Source organism: Macaca fascicularis, chromosome 16, assembly GCF_037993035.2.
Source record: "Macaca fascicularis isolate 582-1 chromosome 16, T2T-MFA8v1.1".
Lineage (NCBI taxonomy): Eukaryota > Metazoa > Chordata > Mammalia > Primates > Cercopithecidae > Macaca > Macaca fascicularis.
Window position 1 is genome coordinate 88,890,519 of NC_088390.1, and position 23,117 is coordinate 88,913,635.

At 50.0% G+C, this 23,117-nt stretch overlaps 1 protein-coding gene across 4 annotated transcripts in view; it reads left to right on the forward strand.

Annotated features, from left to right (window-relative positions):
- Window positions 1–2,082: 2,082 nt before the first annotated feature.
- NARF (nuclear prelamin A recognition factor) overlaps window positions 2,083–23,117 on the forward strand; it is a 30,673-nt gene continuing 9,638 nt past the window's right edge. The window contains exons 1-6 of one of the 4 annotated variants that reach the window (XM_074021042.1): window positions 2,083–2,223; window positions 3,538–3,618; window positions 8,290–8,433; window positions 12,937–13,069; window positions 13,282–13,416; window positions 18,015–18,149. In XM_074021042.1, coding sequence (XP_073877143.1) covers window positions 18,128–18,149 — 22 coding nt within the window. In that variant the 5' untranslated portion in view covers window positions 2,083–2,223; window positions 3,538–3,618; window positions 8,290–8,433; ... (1 more) ...; window positions 13,282–13,416; window positions 18,015–18,127. Of the gene's footprint in view, window positions 3,394–3,537; window positions 3,619–8,289; window positions 8,434–12,936; window positions 13,070–13,281; window positions 13,417–18,014; window positions 18,150–23,117 lie in introns of all 4 variants that reach the window. The other 3 variants (XM_074021041.1, XM_005585341.4, XM_074021043.1) reach the window with 3 other exon arrangements.

Below are 23,117 nucleotides of genomic sequence, written 5' to 3' on the forward strand. Positions count from 1 at the left end.
TAACTTTGAAGCAAGGATGATAATAGTCCCTTCCTAAAACTATCACGTCCCTATTCTGGGGCTGAAACTGCCTTTGTAAAGCTAATGAAAGGCCACAAGTTTAGGATTGTGGAAGGGGCCTGAACTCTGCTAAAATGTAGGCCTGGTTTCTACAATCCCTTACTGCTCAGGATTCATGTAGCCAGAGGTCACAAGATTTGCAACTTCCCGAATTGCACCTATAGATAATATCAGTATTGCAGAACCTAAGATTGGCTTTTTGAGATGTTTTTCAGAGTGAACCCACCCCAACCTGTGACTCAGGACTCAACTGGTTCCTGTGGCCCCACCCTGAGGCAGACTCAGTGCTTGAGGACCATTTTCCACACACTTTTATGATTTCATCCCCAGTCAGTCAGCAGCACCCATTCCCTAGTCCCCTGCCCACCAAATTGTCCATAAAAAAACCCTAACCGCTGAGCCTTTGGAGAGACTGATTTGAGTAATAACTCTGTCTCCTGTGTGGCCTGCCAGGTGTCAATTAAATTCTTTTCCTGTCGTGCTGCAATCTTGATGAATTGACTTTTTGTCTGTACAGCGGGCAGGAAGAACCTGACGGTCAATGACAAGCTGAAGAATGATGAGATTCATACATTCGGAAAGGAGAGCTTTATTTCTCATAAAGGATTTCAGCCTGCAGGGTGGCCATTTTGACAGGCAGGGAAGCACTGCCTCTGGCCAGAAGCCAGAAACAGACACTTCCAGGGAGGGGCAAAAGGAACAGGAATCTTTGCAGAGTAGTGTGTAAATATACATATTTAGCAAGCTACAGGAGGCGTCATGAATATTTCTGAAGAGAGAAACATACACAACCACAGTGAAGCTTCAGGCCCCTTCATGAGGGTCATGTCATCTGGCCAGAAGCACTCCATGGTTAGTGTGATCTCTTATCAGTAAGGAATACTGGTCAATTGCGCTGGAACTGCAAATGGGAGGGTTATCAGCGGTGGAGTCTTTCGAAAGGGCTGGTTTCCGTCAAGCTCTTAGCAAAGAAAACCTAATGGTCGTCAGCCAAGGGCCGCCCGTAATAACAGGTGTCTCACCTCCCATCTGTCATGGCTGAGAACTATCTTCAAGGTAACTCTGGGATCTCCTTAGCCAGTAGGGGGTTCGTGCAGTCAGTTGGGGGTCTTTGGATTTCATTTTCACTTCTCAGAGGACAGGAAGAAAGGCTCTAACATGGGGAATCCTGAGAACTGCCGGTGTCTGTTAAATATGACTACAAGTTATTTTTCTTATGTCACACTCTTCCAGACATGTTCTTATTTCTCATTTCTGATTTCTGTAATACACATACACTGATTTCATAAAATGTTTATAATTAGCAGAGGAGTCCAACACTACCATTAAGCCATTTTGCTTAACTGAAATCCATTTCTTGGAGGAGTAAGTGTTATTCTTTACTTTGTAAACTGTAAGGGTCCAAACCAATGTACTTGGTAAAATTATCCACCATGAACGCACGCAAATGTCAAAAGGCCATCATTTAGCATCTGCCCTCGTGCTTCCGGGTCCGTCACGTGATTACTGCCAGGCAGGCCGCGCATGCGCGCTGCTACTCCGCCGGGCCTACGTGACACGAAGTGAAGCGGTGATGGCGGCGGACGAGAGCTGTGCCCCCGGCTCGCCCCGTCGGGAGCCACGAGTAAGGCGAGTGTCCGATGCCAAGCTGGCTGAGCGAGCCCGGCCGCGGCCTCCAGGCCCCGTGACCACCGGACCGAGCACCCTGGAACGGCCACGGCTTGGCCTCAGGACAGTCCGCGCGCTCACCGACTCCCTGGTGAACGCCGCTTGGCCGCCACCGCCGACGCAGGACCCGCGAGAAGCGGAAACCGGCGCTAGAACCCGGTCCCCGCGGCGCCGTACGTGGAGTGAAGCTGCGCTCCGCCCCGCGCGCTCCGATTGGCTCTGGGGCCTGGCCCGCCCCTTCTCGACACTGTCATTGGCCTAGACAAAGCCGTAGGGGTGGGGAATCCTATTGGCCCAGGGGTGCGGCTTGTCCTCTCCGGATGCTCTCATTGGCCGAGTGCGGCCGTGGGGGGTGAGGCCGCGTCGGGGCAGGACAACAAAGGGCCGCGGGCGGCGGGCGGCGGTGTCCCAGTCTCCCGGTGCTTCCCTCAGGCCGAGGCGCCCGGCCTCCCGCCCGCAGCGCTCCAGATGAAGTGTGAGCACTGCACGCGCAAGGTGAGCGCCGCGGGCCCGGGAGGCGCGCGCCCGGTGCCTGTCCCGTGGGGCTCTCTCTGGGCGGCGGAGGTTGGCGGCCCGGGCCCGCCGCTTGCTCGCCTCAGGGCTCTTCAGGGCTTCCCCGGCCTCAGCACCCTGGGCCCGCCCGGCGTGGAGGCGGCCGGCGCGGGGTCCGCTGCGCTGTGGGGCGGGCTCGGTCTTAGCGGTTTTCCCTGAACTTGTCCATCTTTCCCACGCCCGCGAAGCGCGGAAACGAACGGAGACCGAGCCTCTCGTGCCGCGCGGCACAGTCCGAGTAAACGCCGGTCGTGGCGGGAATGATCAGAAGCGTTCCGAGGGGTTTTTAGGCGTTTTCGAACCTGTCCCGCTGAGGGTCACCGAGCAGCCGGTGCAGGGGCGGAAGCAGTGACGGCTGCTGACCGGCGCCTTCCGCGCTTGTCTCCAGGCCGTGGCAACCACCGCGCAGCGCACGCAGTGGGGTTTGTAGCTGTTTTTGCCGAAATGGGCTCCCGTGGATGCTGCTCTGTGGCTGGCTCTTCTGTGCGTGACACCGTGGCAGGAGGCTTCCGAGCGTTCAATGGGTCGTTCATCCCCGGTGGTGGCTGCGTCGTATTCTAAGGACACCTGCGTCCAGGGGAATTCACCTATATAGGGGAGGCTACTGTTGCTTCTGCTTTTTTATTATTGCAGACAATAGAGATGTGTGTGTGTGATCTTAAGTACGTGCGCTTTTGTTTCACTAGAAAGGATAGAAGGCCGGGAAAGGATAGAAGACCAGGCGCGGTGGCTCACGCCTGTTATCCCAGCATCTTGGGAGGGGAGGCCTCGGCGGGTGGATCACCTGAGGTCAGGAGTTCGAGACCAGCCTGGCCAACATGCTGAAACCCCCTCTCTACTAAAAATACAAAAATTAGCCAGGTGTGGCAGTGCACGCCTGTAATCCCAGCACTTCGGGAGGCCGAGGCAGGTGGATTACCTGAGGTCAGCAGTTCAAAACCATCGTGACCAACATGGCAAAACTCGGTCTGTACTAAAAATACAAAATTATCCGGGCGTGATGGTGCATACCTATAATGCCAGCTACTCGGGAGGCTGAGGCAGGAGCATCGTTTCAACCCGGGAGGAAGAGACTGCAGTGAGCCGAGATTGTGCCCCTGCACTCCAGCCTGGGTGAGAGTGAGACTCTGTCTAAAAAATAAATTAATTAATTTAAAAGAAGATAGAAATACATGAGCTTCATTGGTCAGAGTATGCACATTTTCTTAATGGAGACGAATTAAAAGTTCGTTAATAATGTTCCTTTGCTTTTTTAAGGAATGTAGTAAGAAAACAAAAACTGATGACCAAGAGAATGTGTCAGCCGATGCACCGAGTCCAGCCCAGGAAAATGGAGAGGCAAGTAGATTTTTCAGTTTTATATCAACCTAGAGTAAAATGCTGCTGCTGTTTTTCTCTTTGGGGGCTCACAGCACCATGCACATCACTGCTTTAGAGAAGACTGAAGTACGGCCAGGCGTAGTGGCTCACGCCTGTAATCCCAGCACTTTGGGAGGCCGAAGTGGGTGGATCACTTGAGGTTAGGAGTTTGAGACCAGCCTGGCCAACATGGTGAAACCTTATCTCTGCTAAAAATACAAAAATTATCCAGGTATGGTGGTGCACATCTGTAATCTCAGCTACTCAGGAGGCCGAGGCAGGAGAATCGCTTGACCCTGGGAGACAGAGTTTGCAGTGAGCTGAGACTGCACCATTGTACTCGAGCCTGGGCAACAGAGGGAGACTCTGTCCCCAAAAAAAAGACTGAAATAGGCTGAGCGTGGTGGCTCACGCCTGTAATCCCAGAACTTTGGGAAGCTGAGACAGGCGGATCATCAGGTCAGGAGATTGAGACCATCCTGGCTAACACAGTGAAACCTCATGTCTACTAAAAATACAAAAAATTAGCCAGGCGTGGTGGTTGGCACTTGTAGTCCCAGCTACTCGGGAGGCTGAGGCAGAAGAATGGCGTGAACCTGGGCGGTGGAGCTTGCAGTGAGCCGAGATTGTGCCACTGCATTCCAGCCCAGGTGACAGAGCGAGACTCCGTCTCCAAGACTGAAATAAACTTGAAGGGGCTAATAAAGACATGTGTGAGACAGTCCATCGGTGGCACAAGGCCTGTCTTCTCAGAACACACTCATGCCAAAACACACTGCATTGGGAACAAAGAAAATGTGGTGTAATATTGGATTTCTTCTTTGAATTTTTTTTTTTCCCCTTTTGAGACAGGGTCTCACTGTCACCCAGGCTGGAGTGCAGTGGCTCACTGTATGGCTCACTGCAGCCTCGACCTCCGAGGCTCAAGTGATTCTCCTGCCTCAGCCTCCCTAGTAGCTGGGACTGCTGGTATGCACCACCGTGCCCAGCTAATTTATTTTTTATTTTAATTTTTTTGTAGAGATGGAGTTCCATTATGTTGCCCAGGCTGGTCTTGAACTCCTGGGCTCAAGTGATCCTCCTGCCTCAGCCTCCCAAATTGCTGGGATTATAGGCATGAGCTACTATACTCAGTCCCAGCTGAATATTTTTTAATAGTAAGCTCCATTCTATAAAATGAGTATTGAGATAGGTAATTTATAAAATAACTCAAATTTCATGATTCTATAGTTAATTTTTTTTAATGGTTTCCTTTTTTTTTCTTTCTTTTTTTTTTGAGACAGAGTCTGCCTCCTGTTGCCCAGGCTGGATTGCAGCGGTGCGATCTTGGTTCACTGCAACCTCCACCTCCCAGGTTAAAGAGATTTTCCTGCCTTAGCCTCCCAAGTAGCTGGGATTCCAGGCGTGCACCACCACGCCCAGCTAATTTTTTGTATTTAGTAGAGACGGGGTGAAACCATGTTGGTCAGGCTGTTCTCAAACTCCTGACCTCAGGTGATCCACGTGCCTCGGCCTCCCAAAGTGCTGGGATTAGAGGCATGAGCCACTGCACCTGGCCTCTTTTCTAATTCAGTTCTTGTTTTTAAATTATCCTTAGCTAGTAGCGATGGTTTCTGTTTATTGGATACATACCCTGAGCCTGGCTCTCAAGAATGTGATTTTATGGCCAGGCATGTTGGCTCACATCTGTAATCCCAACACTTTGGGAGGCCGAGACGGGTGGATCACCTGAGGTCGGGAGTTCAAGATCAGCCTGACCAACATGGATAAACCCCATCTCTACTAAAAGTACAAAATTAGCTGGGCGTAGTGTGCATGCCTGTAATTCCAGCTACTCAGGAGCCTGAGGCAAGAGAATCCCTTGAACCCAGGAGGCGGAGTTTGCGGTGAGCGGAGATCACACCTCTGCACTCCAGCCTGGGTGACAGAGTGAGACTCCGTCTCAAAAAAAAGAATGTCATTTTACATACAGTCTCATTTCATGCTCAGAAGAAGCATTACCTGTAAGCCTAGCCATTATCCCTGTTTTACTGAGTGAAAGATGTTGGGAGAGGTTGAGGTCATTCTACCCTTAGAAAGTACTGGTACCAATTTATAAATGGAGAGTTGGCAATATGGCAGAAGCATATTTTTTCCTTAAGTTTAATAGTCCTGACACGTTTAATCTGAGAGGTTTTTTGGTTGCCCTGTGTGCTGTGGGGACTGTGGGGCTTAGGGAGCAACAGGGCCTGAGACAAGCACTCAAAGAGCTGGCCACAGGCAGAAGAGAGGTAGGGTGCATTGGAGTCCTGGAGGCAGCTGGGGCCAGTGCGCTTAAATGGCCGGCCCCAGGGGCCTCCGTCGCCTGCCCTCTGGTTGTGACATCTTGGACAGATATCTAAGCCCTGTGAGTCTCATTTCCTTATCAGAGGCCTGGGGAGTAGGGTTACTTCCCTCCCAGGACTGTGGTGAGGATGAGATAACGTGTGTACACAGCCTAAGCGGGCGCTCTTCCAGGTCAGTGATAGACACAGGGTGAGAGGAGTTGGGTTAGGGTTAGTGGAGTGGACCCTGAAGAGTGGTCAGAATTCAGGGTGGGAGTCTAGGGAAGGGCACTGGCACCAGGCAAGAGGAGGGTGTGGACAGACATGCTCTAGGGAGAGACAGTGGCTCCCCTTGGCCAGGTCAGTGACAGTGCAGAGCTGTGGAGACTGTGAGGGGATGACTCAGGTGTTTGTTTTAGGGCAGGTGATGGAGGTAACCGACTTAAGCTGGCTAGAGTAGGGGGAAGAATTGCAGGGAGCCACTTGGGTGGTAGCTTTGAGAGCCTAGGCAGAGGTGGTGGGCCTGGGCAAGTCTGCCAGAGTGGTAAAGACAGAACAGAGGACATAGTGCAGGGAAGAGAGTGCAGTTTTAGCTCCACAGACACTGGGCCTTCTACAGTGTGTGAGTCTGGGGTTTGGTGAGGAGAGCACTCTGCTGGAAGTGCAGGTGGCAGGGCTGCCCTGGACAGAGTGAGGCCGGCAGGCCTGATAAAAGGGAACAGGGCTTCTGCAGAATGCAGGAATGTGGAAGGCAGCAGGAATAAGAAGAAAGAATGTGACAAATGAGGAGGGAATAAGACCTGGACCATGAAACCTTATGGAAGGACTGAGTTATACACAACGTGTCTGGTGGCAAGGCAGGGAGGAGGCACTGCTGGGTGAGGGGTGCAGTTTGGTCATGGGCACCTCGATCTGGATGGGCTGTGGAGGCAGAATTCATGCAGCTGTGGGCACCAGACGTTTGGAGTGGAGCAGTAGCTTCAACCCACTTGGAACTTCTTAGAAGCACAAACTCTTGAGCCCCATGTGGACCTCCTGAGTGCCCATCTGCCCTGAGTGCCCATCTGCCCTGAGTGCCCATCTGCAGCAGAACAAGATCCCAGGGGGAGTGGGCTGCACAGAGACATGGGGTCATGCATAGACAGGAGGCAGAGGTGACACCTGAGCTGCCGTTCACAGCACACTATGGAAGGAGGGGGACATCCACAGCTGCCTCCTGTCAGATCATGTTTTAAAGAAAAACAAATGCATGGACTACCTGAGGAGCTTCTGTAATTTATTGACATTACTCCTGTAAGCGTCAGAGTATTCATGTGTTCATCCACCAGTTATTTATTGAGCATTATCTGTGTGCAGTACCTCTTGGAGGTGCTGGGGAACAGGAGAACAGACAGTGTTCGAGCTTTCATGGGCTTACATTTTAGCGAGGAGCGACAGACTCCTGCCAGCAGTCAGCAACATGAGTACAGATGGGTCGGGAGGGAAGAGACGAGTGAGGGAGTGGCGCTGTTTTAGCAGGTGTTGGACATCCTCTCTGCTGAAGGCCACCCAGGGTGAGCCTGGGACTCTTAGAGGTCGCTTCATGCAGAGGGATGGTGAGAGCAGCAAGGGCCAGTGGGGCGGGACGTGTGGAGACCAAGAGGGCTGTGATGGGACCCAGGCAGACAGGGGCCACTGGCTTTGCTCAGGCCCTCTGTGTGAGGGGCAGCTGTCTGAGCAGAGCAGAGGTGTAGTTTATGTTTTAGCAGATGTTGGGGGACACAAGGGCCAATCAGGAAGGAGAGGCTGGAAGGGATCAAAGAGTGACTCTACATCCAGGTCAGGATGAGCATCTTGTTACATGTCCAAGTGCAAACCCAGAGCCAGCACTGAGTTGTAAAGTTCTGAGCCTTGAGGGAGAGGCCAGGGCTGTGGGTGGCCTCAGGGAGCTGTGGGATGGTAAGCTTAGGGAGCACAGAGCTAGAGGAGCAGTCAGAGGGCTGGATCACAGGCACCAAAGAGGAAGGGGTCTAGGAGGAGGGAAGGGCCAGTGGGGTCAGCTTCCAGAACACAGGGGTCATTTACTTCCTACCACATGATGGTGCTAGGGCTGGGTTCCACCTTTGTCATCTGCATGGTTCCCTAGTGTCATCGTGGGCTGGGCCCTGTGTCCTGTGTCCCTCTACCACCTTGAGCTGCTCAGTGGCAGAGACTGTCCTGCTTCTAACCCCTTGAGCACCAGGCCTGGACCCTGGTATTGTCTCCGGTGTTTACTGTAAATTCGTATATGGGTATTACCCTCCCTAAAAAAGCACATTAAAGAGTATTTGTTGAATAAGCATGCTGAAACGTTACCTTCCTTTCATAGAAGGGAGAATTCCACAAGCTGGCTGACGCCAGGATATTTTTGAGTGACTGCCTGGCATGTGACAGCTGCGTGACTGCAGAGGAAGGAGTCCAGCTTTCCCAGCAAAATGCCAAGGACTTCTTCCGCGTTCTGAACCTTAACAAGGTAAGGCATTCAGGGCATTTGCTGATGCTGGGGAGCCGGCCTGGAGGTCGAGGGGAGTCCTGGCTTCCTGTACAGAAGCCTCTGCTGGGACAGCCGATGCACATCTCAGCCTTTTCCCGGTGTTGCTAACATCCTGCTTTGACCTTGTTCCAATCCTCTCCATCAAGAGCAAAATCCCTGCACAATTTCATGCTCCCTTAATGATGCTCAGGCAGTAGTGGGAGGCTGGCACCACCCCTCAGGCTCCTGTGGCTTAAGCAGGGCCTCTGCCTGGTGAGGTCTGGTGACACGGGTGTTGGTGATCATGCGGGCAGCACAGAGCCGGAGCTCCTGCTGTTCTGCCTCTGCTGCACGTTTTCGGACACGAGAGTTATGTTCTAATAGACCGATCAGCTTGGGGCAAGGCAGAGACACTCCAAGGAAGTAAAAATTCCCAAAGCTCCTTCCTTCAGCTCGTCCCTGCAGACCTCCTATACAGAACTAGAGGTGCCACTTGTCTTTCCGTGGGATAGGTTGTATTAGTCCGTTCTCACATTGCTGCAAAGAACTACCTGACACTGGGTAATTTATAAAGCAGAGAGGTTTAATTGACTCACAGTTCCACAGGCTCTACAGGAGACATGGCTGGGGAGGCCTCAGGAAACGATCATGGCAGAAGGGCGAAGGGGAAGCAAGCATGTCTTCACGTGGCAGCAGGAGCGAGCAACTGAAGGGGGAGGTACTCCACCCTTGTAAGCAACCAAATCTTGTGAGGACTCACTATCACGAGAAGAGCAAGTGGGAGATCTGCCCCCATGACCCAGTCACCTCCCGCCAGGCCCAGCCTTCAGTTTCACATGAGATTTGGGTGGGGACACAGGGCCAAACCATATCACAGGTGAAAGAGAAAGAGACAAAGGCAGATGAGGTTGAAAAGCACTTCTTGGTTTCCATGCTGTCACCTCCAAAGGAAGCATCGGCATCTTACCCCGCCCAGGGTGTAGGAGCCCATTCACAGTAGGTAGTGTGCTAGAGCAAGGTAGGGGCCTCAAGAAACACTGACTGGCTTAAGTGTGGTGGCATAGGGGACAGCCAAGGAGCCTTCTCATGTTTGCCATTTACCCCCATGGCATCTTCTGGACAAGTCATCCAGCATCGATTAGATCACAATATTTTTCTTTTTGAGACAGGGTCTCACCCAGGCTGGAGGGCAGTGGTGCAGTTTTGGCTCAGTGGGAAGACTCAGGTGATCCTCCCACCTCCGGAGGCTCCCTGTAGCCTCCAGAGCAGCTGGGACCACAGATGCGTGCTATCACACCTGCCTAATTTTTGTATTATTTGTAGAGATGGGGTTTTGCCATGTTGCCTAGACTGGTCTTGAACTCCTGTGCTCAAGCAATCCTCCTGCCTCAGCCTCCCAAAGTGCTGGGATTACAGGCGTCGACCACCATGCATGACCTAGATCACACATGCAGATAGAGACACATGTCCTTTGTGTTGCCCGCATTCGTCGTGTCTGGGTGCACGCTGACTTACATGCAGTTGCACGGGAGCTCCATTAGCAAGCAGCAGGCTGCCTGGTTAGGATGGTCTGAACCAGGAGATGCCAACCCCATCAGCCAGGTTCGCCATGCATACCCGTCCCCACCTGCTCACCCTTGGCCTTTCAGGGAACAGAATGGCTTCAGCCATTTTGTTATGTCGTACAGACTTAGTGGATGCAGCTTTGCAGACTACTAGAGACTTAATTCTGTGGTATCAACGGTTTTTGCAAAAACACTCTTGAAAGTGTCTGTGTCACTTTATACTTCCCTAAGTGATATGGGCAAACAGCTGTGTGCAGCCATCCTGGTCACATTCAATATCAAATTCAGTTTTTTCCAACCTGATGCATAGAAAATTGTATCTCATTTGCATTTTCCTGCTTATTTAGAGAAGTTGGTTGCCGCAGATTATGTTTATTGACAGTTTATATTTTATCTTATGCTGCTTGTCCAGTCTACAACTTATATTTTAGTACAGTGTGAGATGTGGATACATTCTTTCTCTGTTTTTTTCTTTTTTGAGATGGAGTCTCACTGTCTTCCAGGCTGGGGTGCAGTGGTGTGATCTCAGCTTACTGCAACCTCTCCTTCCTGGATTCAAGCAATTCTCCTACCTCAGCCTCTCAAGTAGCTGGGATTAAAGGCATGTGCCACCATGCCCAGCTAATTTTTGTATTTTTAATAGAGACAGGGTTTCATCATGTTGGCCAGGCTGGTCTCAAACTCCTGACCTCAAGTGATCTGCTCGCCCTGGCCTCCCAAAGTTCTGGGATTACAGGCGTGAGCCACCATGCCCAGCCAGATACATTCTTTTCTATTCGAAAAAGTCAAATTGTTCCAGCATCTTCTCTTCTTCTCCCGTTGACCTGAAATATCCTGTCTCTCTCATATACTGATAGATGTGCGTCCATTTCTTTATTTTGGCCTTCACCATGTTGGCCAGGCTGGTCTTGAATTGCTGGCCTCAAGTGATCCACCTGCCTTGGCCTCCCAAAGTGCTGGTATTACAGGTATGAGCCACTGTACCTGGCCTTCTTTTTTTTTTTTCTCCCTTTACTTCCACCCCACCCTCCTGCTGCGTGTCTATTTCTTTATTCTTTTTTGAGATGGAGTCTCGCTCTGTCGCCCAGGCTTGAGCGCAGTGGTGCGATCTTGGCTGACTGCAACCTCTACCTCCTGGGTTCAAGCAGTTCTCCTGCCTCAGCCCCCTGAGTAGCTGGGATTACAGGTGCACACCACCATGTCTGGCTAGTTTTTGTATTTTTAGTAGAGATGGGGTTTCTCCCTGTTGGCCAGGCTGGTCTCGAGCTCCTGACCTCAGGCCATCCACTGGCCTCAGCCTGCCAAAGTGCTGGGATTACAGGCATGAGCCACCACACCCGGACCTTGACTCTTTTTATCTGAATCTGTCTTCTATTGCACTGCCAATGTCTAGTTTTGGTTTAAGGATATTGATAGCCTTGTGGTTTTATGCTAGTTTATGCAGTATTTTTTTAGAACAGTTTGTAGATGAGGCTTACTCACAAAGTGTCTTGGGCCTTGTTACTTTTGTTTTCTTTTTTTTTTTTTTTTTGAGTTGGAGTCTCGCTCTGTCGCCCAGGCTGGAGTGCAGTGGAGCGATCTCAGCTCACTGCAACCTCCGTTTCACTGCAACCTCCACCTCCTGGGTTCAAGCAATTCTTCTGCCTCAGCCTCCCACAGTTCTGGGATTACAGCTGTGAGCCACTATGCCCAGCCGGGCTGATGACTTTTAAGAGGCATCTCTGCATACCATTTTAGTGTGTGTGTGTTTTTATTATTATTTAGTAATTTCAGTTATTCATTGGCCAATGTTGTAATTTGTATTTTCCCTTTAAAATTATTTTTTCCAGATATGCACATTTACTGATACAACATTGTTCCTGAAATTGACAAAGTCTCTTAGATCTGTAGTCATGTCTCTTTTAAGACAGAGTATCGGCCAGGCCAGGCGGCTCACACCTGTAATCCCAGCAGTTTGGGAGGCCGAGGCAGGCGGATCACAAGGTCAGGAGTTCGAGACCAGGCTGCCCAATATGGCAAAACCCCATCTCTACTAAAAATACAAAAAATTAGCTGGGCATGGTGGCGGGTCCCTATAATCCCAGCTACTTGGGAGGCTGAGGCAGGAGAACCACTTGAACCTGGGAGGTGGAGGTTGCAGTGAGCTGAGATTGATGGTACCACTGCACTCTAGCCTGGGCAATAAGAGTGAAACTCTGGGCCGGGCACGGTGGCTCAAGCCTGTAATCCCAGCACTTTGGGAGGCCGAGACAGGCGGATCACGAGGTCAGGAGATCGAGACCATCCTGGCTAACACGGTGAAACCCCGTCTCTACTAAAAAATACAAAAAACTAGCCGGGCGAGGTGGCGGGCGCCTGTAGTCCCAGCTACTGGGGAGGCTGAGGCAGGAGAATGGCGCAAACCCGGGAGGTGGAGCTTGCAGTGAGCTGAGATCCGGCCACTGCACCCCAGCCTGGGCGGCAGAGCAAGACTCCGTCTCAAAAAAAAAAAAAAAAAAAAAAGTGAAACTCTGTCTCAAAAAACAAACAACAACGAAAAAGAAACAGAGTATTACTCTGTCCCCCAGGCTAGAGCACAGTGGCTGTGGCTGTTGCTAAGTGTGATTATAGGCTCTGCAGTCTCGAACTCCTACCCTCAAGCGATCCTCCTGCGTTAGCCTCCTGTATAGCTGGAACCATAGGCATACACCACCGAAGCCAGCTCATGTTTCATTTTGTAAATCCTGACTTCTAAAAAAATATTTACCAGAAGCCCAGACCTCACCATAATCCTGATTTTTTTCTTCTTTTTCCTTAATTATGTTTGCCAGTGTTTGTCTATTTTATTAGTCTTTGCATAGACCATCCATTACGTTGTTCTGAATTTCTCATTAAGATGTATAACTTTTACTCCTTGTGTAATCAGCAGATACCTGACATTCTCTATTTCTTCTTCCAGAAATGTGATACCTCAAAGCACAAAGTGCTGGTAGTGTCTGTGTGTCCTCAGTCTTTGCCTTATTTTGCTGCTAAATTCAACGTCAGTGTAACTGATGCTTCCAGAAGACTCTGTGGTTTCCTCAAAAGTCTTGGTGAGTCGTCTTTTGATAAATTGGAAATGCACAACTCGAGTTTATAAGTGCTCTTTTCAATCTCTAAAGTTCGTTTTTCAAGGACGCAGGGTATATAAGCAACTTCCAAAAGAGTCTCTTGGAACGTAAAAAGACCTTGTCCCGTGTGTCCTGGAAACCCAGCCTCTGATCGATGGTAGACGAGTGTCACTTTTCTCCTTTGCTGTGCACAGACGGGTGTTTTGTTACACAATGGGAGCTGACCCCTCTGGGACCAAACAGTGACCGCCTCTGACAACACGGACAGGGACACTGGGAGATTCCCACACTGGCCCAGCAACCTCCAAGTCACCCCTTACCTCCAGAGAGTGTGTATTTGATAAACAGTCACTTCTGAAATGATTAGTGTCTGGTTTCCCAAGAAGCTGTCTGAAGAGCAGACCAGAAAGGGAATGGGCTTGTGTCCTTTACGTGAGGAATGAATGAAAGGTAGAAATTTAGGCCGGGCGCAGTGGCTCAAGCCTGTAATCCCAGCACTTTGGGAGGCCGAGATGGGCAGATCACGCAGTCAGGAGATCGAGACCATCCTGGCTAACACGGGTGAAACCCCGTCTCTACTAAAAAAAATACAAAAAACTAGCCGGGCAAGGTGGCGGGCGCCTGTAGTCCCAGCTACACGGGAGGCTGAGGCAGGAGAATGGCGTAAACCTGGGAGGCAGAGTTTGCAGTGAGCTGAGATCCGGCCACTGCACTCCAGCCCGGGTGACAGAGCGAGACTCTGTCCCAAAAAAAAAGAAAAAAAAAAAAAAAGAATATAATCAAAGAACTCCACATCAGCGCTGGAATAACACTGCCTGAAATGTTGACGGATGATGCTTCTGCGTCTTCTGCTTTGGTCAAACTGGAACTGCCTCCCTCCATTTGCTTATAGAGGGGCTTTTGCAGCCTTGAGCATCCTCATAGCGTGATGGTCGATGTGCAAGTTCAGAAAAGGAAGACTGAGTGAGTTTCTAAATAAGTTTGTTGTTGTTGTTGTTTGTTTGTTTGTTTTTTGAGATGGAGTCTCACTCTTGTGCCCCAGGCTGGAGTGCAATGGTGCAGTCTCCGCTCACTGCAACCTCCGCCTCCCGGGTTCAAGAGATTCTCCTGCCTCAGCCCCCTGAGTAGCTGGGATTACAGGTGCCTGCTACCACACCCAGCTAATCTTTGTATTTTTAGTAGAGGTGATGTTTCACCATGTTGGCCAGGATGGTCTTAATCTCTTGACCTCGTGATCCACCCACCTTGGCTTCCCAAAGTGCTGGGATTATAGGCATGAGCCGCCGCACCTAGCCAAAAGGTTTATTATTATACAGTGGCTTTTAAAAATTGTAAATATTGGTCAGGTTTGGTGGCTCATGCCTGTAATCCCAGCACTTTGGAAGGCCAAGACCAGAAGATTACTTGAGGCCAGGAGCTCGAGACCAACCTGGACAACATAGCAAGATCCCATCTCTGCTAAATAAGAACATAGATGTAGATATATTGGGAATTACTGGTGAAATAAAATGATATTTGGAATAAGGATCATCAGGACAGGCTTGAAGTCTGAGCAGCAGCCTGGGGGTCCTGATGCTCCCTGTTCCCTAGGTGCCTGGGCTCTAACAGGGCCTGGTCATCTAGCACATGATGTGCTGCCGCCAAAACCCGGCTATAGCAACAGGTGCACACACGTTAGGTTGCTCCTTCATGCTTGTCATCGTAAAGCCTCAGGTTAGGTTAGTTTTACTGAAGATCAAAGTTGCCAAATGCTGTATTTTCTCATGATGAAATATCTTATTTGGGGATAGATTGTTAAAATTATATAATGGAATATTATATAGCAATAAAATGTATCCACAGTAAAATTGATTTCTTTTTTTTTTTTTTTTTTTTTTTTGAGACGGAGTCTCGCTCTGTCACCCAGGCTGGAGTGCAGTGGCGCAATCTCGGCTCACTGCAAGCTCCGCCTCCCGGGTTCACGCCATTCTCCGGCCTCAGCCTCCCAAGTAGCTGGGACTACAGGCGCCCGCCACTGCGCCCGGCTAATTTTTTTCTGTTTTTAGTAGAGACGGGGTTTCACCATGGTCTCGATCTCCTGACCTTGTGATCCGCCCGCCTCGGCCTTCCAAAGTGCTGGGATTACAGGCGTGAGCCACCGTGTAAAATTGATTTCTTATTGTAATATTTTAAAATTTATAATATTTCTTTTTTTTTTTTTTTGAGACGGAGTCTCGCTCTGTCGCCCAGGCGGGAGTGCAGTGGTGCCATTTCGGCTCACTGCAAGCTCCACCTCCCAGGTTCACGCCATTCTCCTGCCCCACCACCACACCCGGCTAATTTTTTTTGTTTTTGTTTTTGGTAGAGACGGGGTTTCACCATGTTAGCCAGGATGGTCTTGATCTCCTGACCTCGTGATCAACCCATCTCGGCCTCCCAAAGTGCTGGGAATATAGGCATGAGCCACCGCGCCCAGCCCAAAGTTTATAATATTTCTTTTTTTTTCTTTTTTTTTTTTTTTTTGGAGACAGAGTCTCACTCCATCACCCAGGCTGGAGTGCGGTGGCGCGATCTCAGCTCACTGCAAGCTCCGCCTCCCAGGTTCACGCCATTCTTCTGCCTCAGCCTCCCGAATAGCTGGGACTACAGGTGCCCCCCACCACGCCTGGCTAATTTTTTGTATTTTTAGTAGAGATGGGGTTTCACCATGTTAGCTAGGATGGTCTCGATCTCCTGACCTCATGATCCATCCACCTTGGCCTCCCAAAGTGCTGGGATTACAAGCATGAGCAACTGCGCCTGGCCTAATATTTCTTATAACTAGTTGCATTTTCTCTCAGCTTTGTTACCTGGGAAGGGGAAGAAACAAAAAATTTAAAATTAAAAAAATCAGGCTGGGCACGGTGGCCCACGCCTGTAATCCCAGCACTTTGGGAGGCCAAGGCAGGCGGATCACGAGGTCAGAGATCGAGATCATCCTGCTAACACGGTGAAACGCTGTCTCTTTTTTTTTTTTTTTGAGACGGAGTCTCACTCTGTCGCCCAGGCTGGAGTGCAGTGGCCGGATTTCAGCTCACTGCAAGCTCCGCCTCCCGGGTTTACGCCATTCTCCTGCCTCAGCCTCCTGAGTAGCTGGGACTACAGGCGCCCGCCACCGAGCCCGGCTAGTTTTTTGGGGGGTTTTTTTGTATTTTTAGTAGAGACGGGGTTTCACCGTGTTAGCCAGGATGGTCTCGATCTCCTGACCTCGTGATCCGCCCGTCTCGGCCTCCCAAAGTGCTGGGATTACAGGCTTGAGCCACCACGCCTGGCCAAAACGCTGTCTCTACTAACAATACAAAAAAATTAGCCGGGCGTGGTGGCAGGCGCCTGTAGTCCCAGCTACTCAGGAGGCTGAGGCAGGAGAATGGTGTGAACCTGGGAGGCGGAGCTTGCAGTGAGCCGAGATCACGCCACTGCACTCCAGCCTGGGCAACAGAGTGAGACTGTCTCAAAAAAAAAAAAAAAAAAAAAAACAGTATAAAAATTTAAACCATTATAAAAGTATGCCCAGCCATTCTGTACTTTTAAACACACCAAGAACCATCACAGACTGAAATTTAATTTGCCTTGTGAATTGGAAGAGAATCCTGTGGGTATGTTTTTTTGTTTTTTGTTTTTTGTTTTTTTTGAGACGGAATCTCGCTGTGTCGCCCAGGCTGGAGTGCAGTGGTGCGATCTCGGCTCACTGCAAGCTCCACCTCCCGGGTTCACGCCATTCTCCTGCCTCAGCCTCTGAGTAGCTGGGACTACAGGCGCCCGCCACCACGCCCGGGTAGTTTTTTGTATTTTTAGTAGAGACGGGGTTTCACCGTGTTAGCCAGGATGGTCTCGATCTCCTGACCTCGTGATCCACCCGCCTCGGCCTCCCAAAGTGCTAGGATTACAGGCTTGAGCCACCCCGCCTGGCCACTGTGGGTATGTTATAATATTCCATTAATTTATGTATGGAGTAAGGCGTTTTTTTTGTTTTGTTTTGTTTTGTTTTTTTGTTTTTTTTTCTTGAGATGGAGTCTCGCTCTGTCGCCCAGGCTGGAGTGCTGTTGCTGGATCTCAGCTCACTACAAGCTCCGCCTCCCGGGTTCACGCCATTCTCCTGCCTCAGCCTCCCGAGTAGCTGGGACTACAGGCGCCCGCCACCTCGCCCGGCTAGTTTTTTGTATTTTTTTAGTAGAGACGGGGTTTCACTGTGTTTGCCAGGATGGTCTCGATCTCCTGACCTTGTGATCCGCCCGTCTCGGCCTCCCAAAGTGCTGGGATTACAGGCTTGAGCCACTGCGCCCAGCCGGAGTAAGGTGTTTTAAAATGTAGATGTAGAGAGAGAAGCAGCACGAGAGAGAACATACATATTTCATTGTGAAAAATGATATACGCTCATTGTTTACAAAATAAAAGGTAAAGCACATAGTCTTGAACTTACGCCATTAGGAATAGAAAAGAACCAAGGCTGATTTTATTATCATAGGAGAGATGCCTGTAGAATCTATGCTTTAAGTTTGTTTCTTAAACGTGAGAAAGCAAAAATGAGTAAGAATGAGGAAGTATTGGCTGGACGCAGCGGCTCATGCCTGTAATTCTAGCACTCTGGGAGGCCAAGGTGGGTAGATCACCTGAGCCCAGGAATTCAAGACCAGCCTGGCCAACATGGTGAAACTTCATCTCTACTAAAAAATACAAAAATTGGCCAGGCATAATGGCGAGTGCCCGTAATCCTGGTTACTGGAGAGACTGAGGTGGGAGGATCACTTGAACCCGGGAGGCGGAGGTTGCCGTGAGCCGAGATTGTGCCACTGCACTGTAGCCTGGGTGACAGAACGAGACTCCGTCTCAAAAAAAAAAAAAAAGAGGAAGCCTAAAAGTAGATCTTTTCGTAGGTGCTTTAAGCTGAACATGCTCCTCTCTCCTGCAGGGGTGCACTATGTGTTTGATACGAGGATAGCTGCGGATTTTAGTATCCTGGAGAGCCAAAAAGAATTCGTGCGTCGCTATCGCCAGCACAGTGAGGAGGAGCGCACCCTGCCCATGCTGACCTCTGCCTGTCCTGGTGAGCCCCTGGAGGTGCCGACAGAGGTTTCACAAGGTTCTGCAGGCGCTGGATGAGGTTGGAGGCAGACAGACCCATCCCACCCAGCCTTGTAGACCGGAAGGGAAGAGCTTGGCCTGATTCACAGAGAGCGTTTGATGTTTAGGGACAGCCAGTTTAGTTTTTCATCAGAGGTGCCACACTGGAAAGGCCAGTATGTTTGTTTATTTTAGTTTAGTTTAGTTTAGTTTACTTTAGTTTAGTTTGAGACAGAGTCTCGCTCTGTCGCCCAGGCTGGAGTGCAGTGGCACGATCTCGGCTCACTGCAAGCTCCGCCTTCCAGGTTCAAGCGATTCTCCTGCCTGAGCCTGCCAAGTAGCTGGGACTACAGGTGCACGCCACTGCACCCAGCTAATTTTTGTATTATTAGCGGAGATGGGGTTTTGCCATGTCGGCCAGGCTGGTCTTGAACTCCTGAGCTCAAGTGATCTGCCTGCCTCGACCTCCCAAAGTGCTGGGATTACAGGCATGAGCCATTGTGCCCAGCCTAGGCAGATCTCTTGAGCCCAGGAGTTTGAGGCCAGCCTGGGCAACTTGTCTCTATTTTTTTTTTTTTTTTGGAGACAGAATCTCAGTCTGTTGCCCAGGCTGGAGTGCAGTTGCGTGATCTCTGCTCACTGCAAGCTCCGCCTCCCAGGTTCACACCATCCTCCTGCCTCAGCCTCCCAAGTAGCTGGGATTACAGGCTAGTGCCACCACGCCTGGCTAATTTTTGTATTTTTAGTAGAGATGGGGTTTCGCCATGTTGCCGAAACCTGGTCTTGACAAGTGATCTGCCCGCCTTGGCCTCCCAAAGTGCTGGGATTATAGACATGAGCCACCACACCCATCCTCTAATTTTTTAAATAAATATTTTTTAAAAGGAAAAGAAAAATAGGCCAGGCATTACAGCCATAATCCCAACAATTTAGGAGGCTGATGTGGGAGGATTGCTTGAGCCCAGGAATGTGGAACCAGCCTTGTCAACAGAGTGAGACCTTGTTTCTGCAAAAAAACAAAAGAAAGCCGGGATGGTGGCATGTACCTGTAATCCTAGCTACTACAAATCCTAGCCTGAGGTGAGTAGATTGTTTGAGCCAAGGAGATAGAGGCTGCAGTGAGCTATGACTCCTCCATTGTACTCCAGCCTGGGCGAAAGACTGAGGTCCTGTCTCTTAAGAAAATCTATTTTCTCTTGAAAGTACGACATATCTCAGATGTACAAATAATTATGAAATAATACGGCAAACGTGCATCTATCCTTTGCCAGCTTAAAAAAATACAGAATAAGAAAATTTCGACCAGGCGCGCTGGCTCACGCCTGTAATCCCAGCACTTTGGGAGGCCGAGGCGGGCGGATCACGAGGTCAGGAGATCGAGACCATCCTGGCTAACACGGTGAAACCCCGTCTCAACTAAAAATACAAAAAAATTAGCCGGGCGTGGTGGCGGGCGCCTGTAGTCCCAGCTTCTTGGGAGACTGAGGCAGGAGAATGGCGTGAACCCAGGAGACAACGGAGCTTGCAGTGAGCGGAGATCGTGCCACTGCACTCCAGCCTGGGAGACAGAGCGAGACTGCATCTTAAAAAAAAAGAATAAGAAAATTTCTTTACAGTGATATTCAGATACTCTCAGAGAGCACTGTTTAAACCGCTGTTTAATTGGTTTTTGGATGCCTGAGTTATAGAAGAGATTTATCACATGCTTTTCAATTCCAGAAAAGTAGAGAGTTTGGGTTAAGAAATTTTTGACGATGCATAAGGGAATAAGGAAAGAATGGCTATCCTGGCAAACATTAGTTAAAAATTATTCTAACTACATGAGGCCTGTGGGAGCATAGGAGAGCTCTATCTAAGCTAGTCGTAGGCTGTATAATTTTTAGGGTTTGGTTCATGTTTCAGTTCTCAATTTATGCTACTCCCACAATGGTTTCAAATTTTTCTAGCATTTTACATGTCAACCTTTAGTCATTAGGATTATGAGTTAATAAGGTAGAACGTTGACATTGTGGTTGCTTAGAATATGGACCATTTATAAAATATAAAGAGGAAATTTACCAGCTGTTCTGTGGGCTGCACTGGTTGGCTCATTATTTGAGCTGTGTCTTTCACCAGCAACCCACGGTCTGCTGTGTTCTCAGCTCCAGATGGGGACGGCGATGTTAGTGACTCCTTTCAGCTGTGTGGTTTGCCTTAGTGTAAGTGATTCACAGATTTTTGTATCAGAGGTCTAAGTATAAACTGTTTGATACCAGATACAGCCTTTTACTAGATTGTGGGTATTACATTCAGCTCTTGTGGCATTTTGGGTGTTCTTCCAGGCGTAAAGGAATAATTTCCACACCTATGGTTTCGGGAGCTGCCTGGGCTCCAGTGACCTGGGAGTACCTGGTGTTTGTGTGCTGAGCCTGCTTCTGTGGTCCCCTTGCTGGAGTACTTTCCTTTTGGGGCCCATTACATGATGCCACACACAACATGGCTTCACAACACCAGTCACATTTGCTTAGTTCCACCCCCAGCCAAGGAAGAGGCCATGTAAAATGACAAAGAACTAACGCCAATGCCCCTGGAGCAGTGGGTTTCTGAATTATAAAAAATTCAGGCCGGGTGCGGTGGCTCATACCTGTAATCCCAGCACTTTGGGAGGCTGAGGTGGGTGGATCACGAGGTCAGGAGATTGAGACCATCCTGGCCAACATGGTGAAACGCCGTCTCTACTAAAAATACAAAAAATTAGCCAAGCGTGGTGGCGGGCGCCTGTAGTCCCAGCTACTTGGGAGGATGAGGTGGGAGGATCACTGGAACCTGGGAGGTCAAGGCTGCAGTGAGCCGTGATTGCACCACTGCACTCCAGCCTGGGTAACAGAGCAACCCTGTCAATTATACATATATGCTACATACATACAGCAAATCTCAAGCTAAAATAGGAAGCAAGGGGCTGGTCTGCAGCTGGTGGCTGGAGAAGAGAAAGGATTTGGTGACACATTTCTCAGAAATGCCGTCACTGAGAAGAGGCGTCTCAGGGCCCCTACCTAGCATTGTGTTCACTGCCACAGGCGGAGGGATCACCATTTCTATACAAATCAGCAATCTACTCAGGATTCACATCAGCAGAGTTAGTTCCTTCAGTGACTTGAGAGTTCCATTCTAGGTTCCATCCCAGTAGGATCTCTCATAAGGAAATCAACAAATGCGAGGAGACTGCAAAAAGTTTGTGAAAGAACAGAATTAAAAGATAAAAAGTATAAACTCTATTTCTTGGCCAGGTGCAGTGGCTCACACCTTTGGGAGGCTGAGGCGAGTGGATCACGAGGTCAGGAGATTGAGACCATTCTGTCTAACACGGTGAAACCCCATCTCTACTAAAAATACAAAAAACTAGCCGGGTGTGGTGGCAGGCGCCTGTGGTCCCAGCTATTCAGGAGGCTGAGGCAGGAGAATGGCGTGAACCCGGGAGATGACGGAGCTTGCAGTGAGTGGAGATCGCGCCACTGCACTCCAGCCTGGGCGACAGAGCGAGACTCCGTCTCAAAAAAAAAAAAAAAAAAAAAGCCGGCCGGGCGCGGTGGCTCAAGCCTGTAATCCCAGCACTTTGGGAGGCCGAGACGGGTGGATCACGAGGTCAGGAGATCGAGACCATCCTGGCTAACACGGTGAAACCCCATCTCTACTAAAAAATACAAAAAACTAGCCGGGCGAGGTGGCGGGCGCCTGTAGTCCCAGCTACTCAGGAGGCTGAGGCAGGAGAATGGTGTGAACCCGGGAGGCAGAGCTTGCAGTGAGCCGAGACTGCGCCACTGCACTCCAGCCTGGGCGACAGAGCGAGACTCCATCTCAAAAAAAAAAAAAAAAAAAAAAGATAAAATGTATAAACTTTATTTCTGAACATAAGCTCCATCCTGGTCAAACACTTTTTTTATTTTTTATTTTATTTATTTATTGAGACAGAGTCTCGCTCTGTCACCCAGGCTGGAGTGCAGTGGTGTGATTTTGGCTCACTGCAACCTCCGCCCCCTAGGTTCAAGTGATTCTCCCACCTCAGCCTCCTGAGAAGCTGGGATTGCAGGCGCATGCCACCATGCCCAGGTAATTTTTGTATCTGTAGTAGAGACAGGGTTTTACCATTTTGGTCAGGCTGGTCTCAAACTCCTGACCTCAGGTGATCTGCCCATCTCAGCCTCCCAAAGTGCTGGAATTACAGGCGTGAGCCACTGAGCTTGGCCAAGACACTTTTTTTTTTTTTGAGATAAGAGTCTTGCTCTGTCGCCCAGGCTGGAGTGCAGTGGCGCGATCTCAGCTCACTCCAACCTCCGCCTCCCAGGTTCACGCCATTCTCCTGCCTCAGCCTACCGAGTGGCTGGGACTATAGGCGCCTGCCACCACTCCCGACTAATTTTTAATTTTTTGTGTTTTTAGTAGCGACGGGGTTTCACCATGTTAGCCAGGCTGGTCTCACTCTGCTGACCTCGTGATCCGCCCGTCTCGGCCTCCCAAAGTTCTGGGATTACAGGCATGAGCCATCATGCTTGGCTAGATTTCTTATATTTTAAAAAGTGTGCAGTTGTTGGGCTGTTAATTTCTAGTCAGCAAGAGAAGTTGGGCAAGCATGTGGCTGCTCTCCTTTGAGCGGTAACTGCGTGTCCTGGCTGCAAAGACTGTGCAGCTGGCCAGGGGATTCGCACGGTGCAGCCTGGGCCACTGCTCCTGCTGCCCTTCAGTGCTTGTTCCTCTTCACCTTTTTGGGGGACCTGTTACCCCGACTCTTTCTTGTCTGTCGGCCTTGCAGGGACACTCCCATTTCCCAGTAGCCTCTAGGCCTGCAGGTTCCCATGACCCACAGCTGGGCCACAGATGATGGGTTTTGGGTCCAGCACGACCTCCTGGTAAGGCCTGGGGAAAAGGTGTCCTGGCTTCACCCTGGGGCGGCAGGGACTCGAGCTCAGCATTCCCT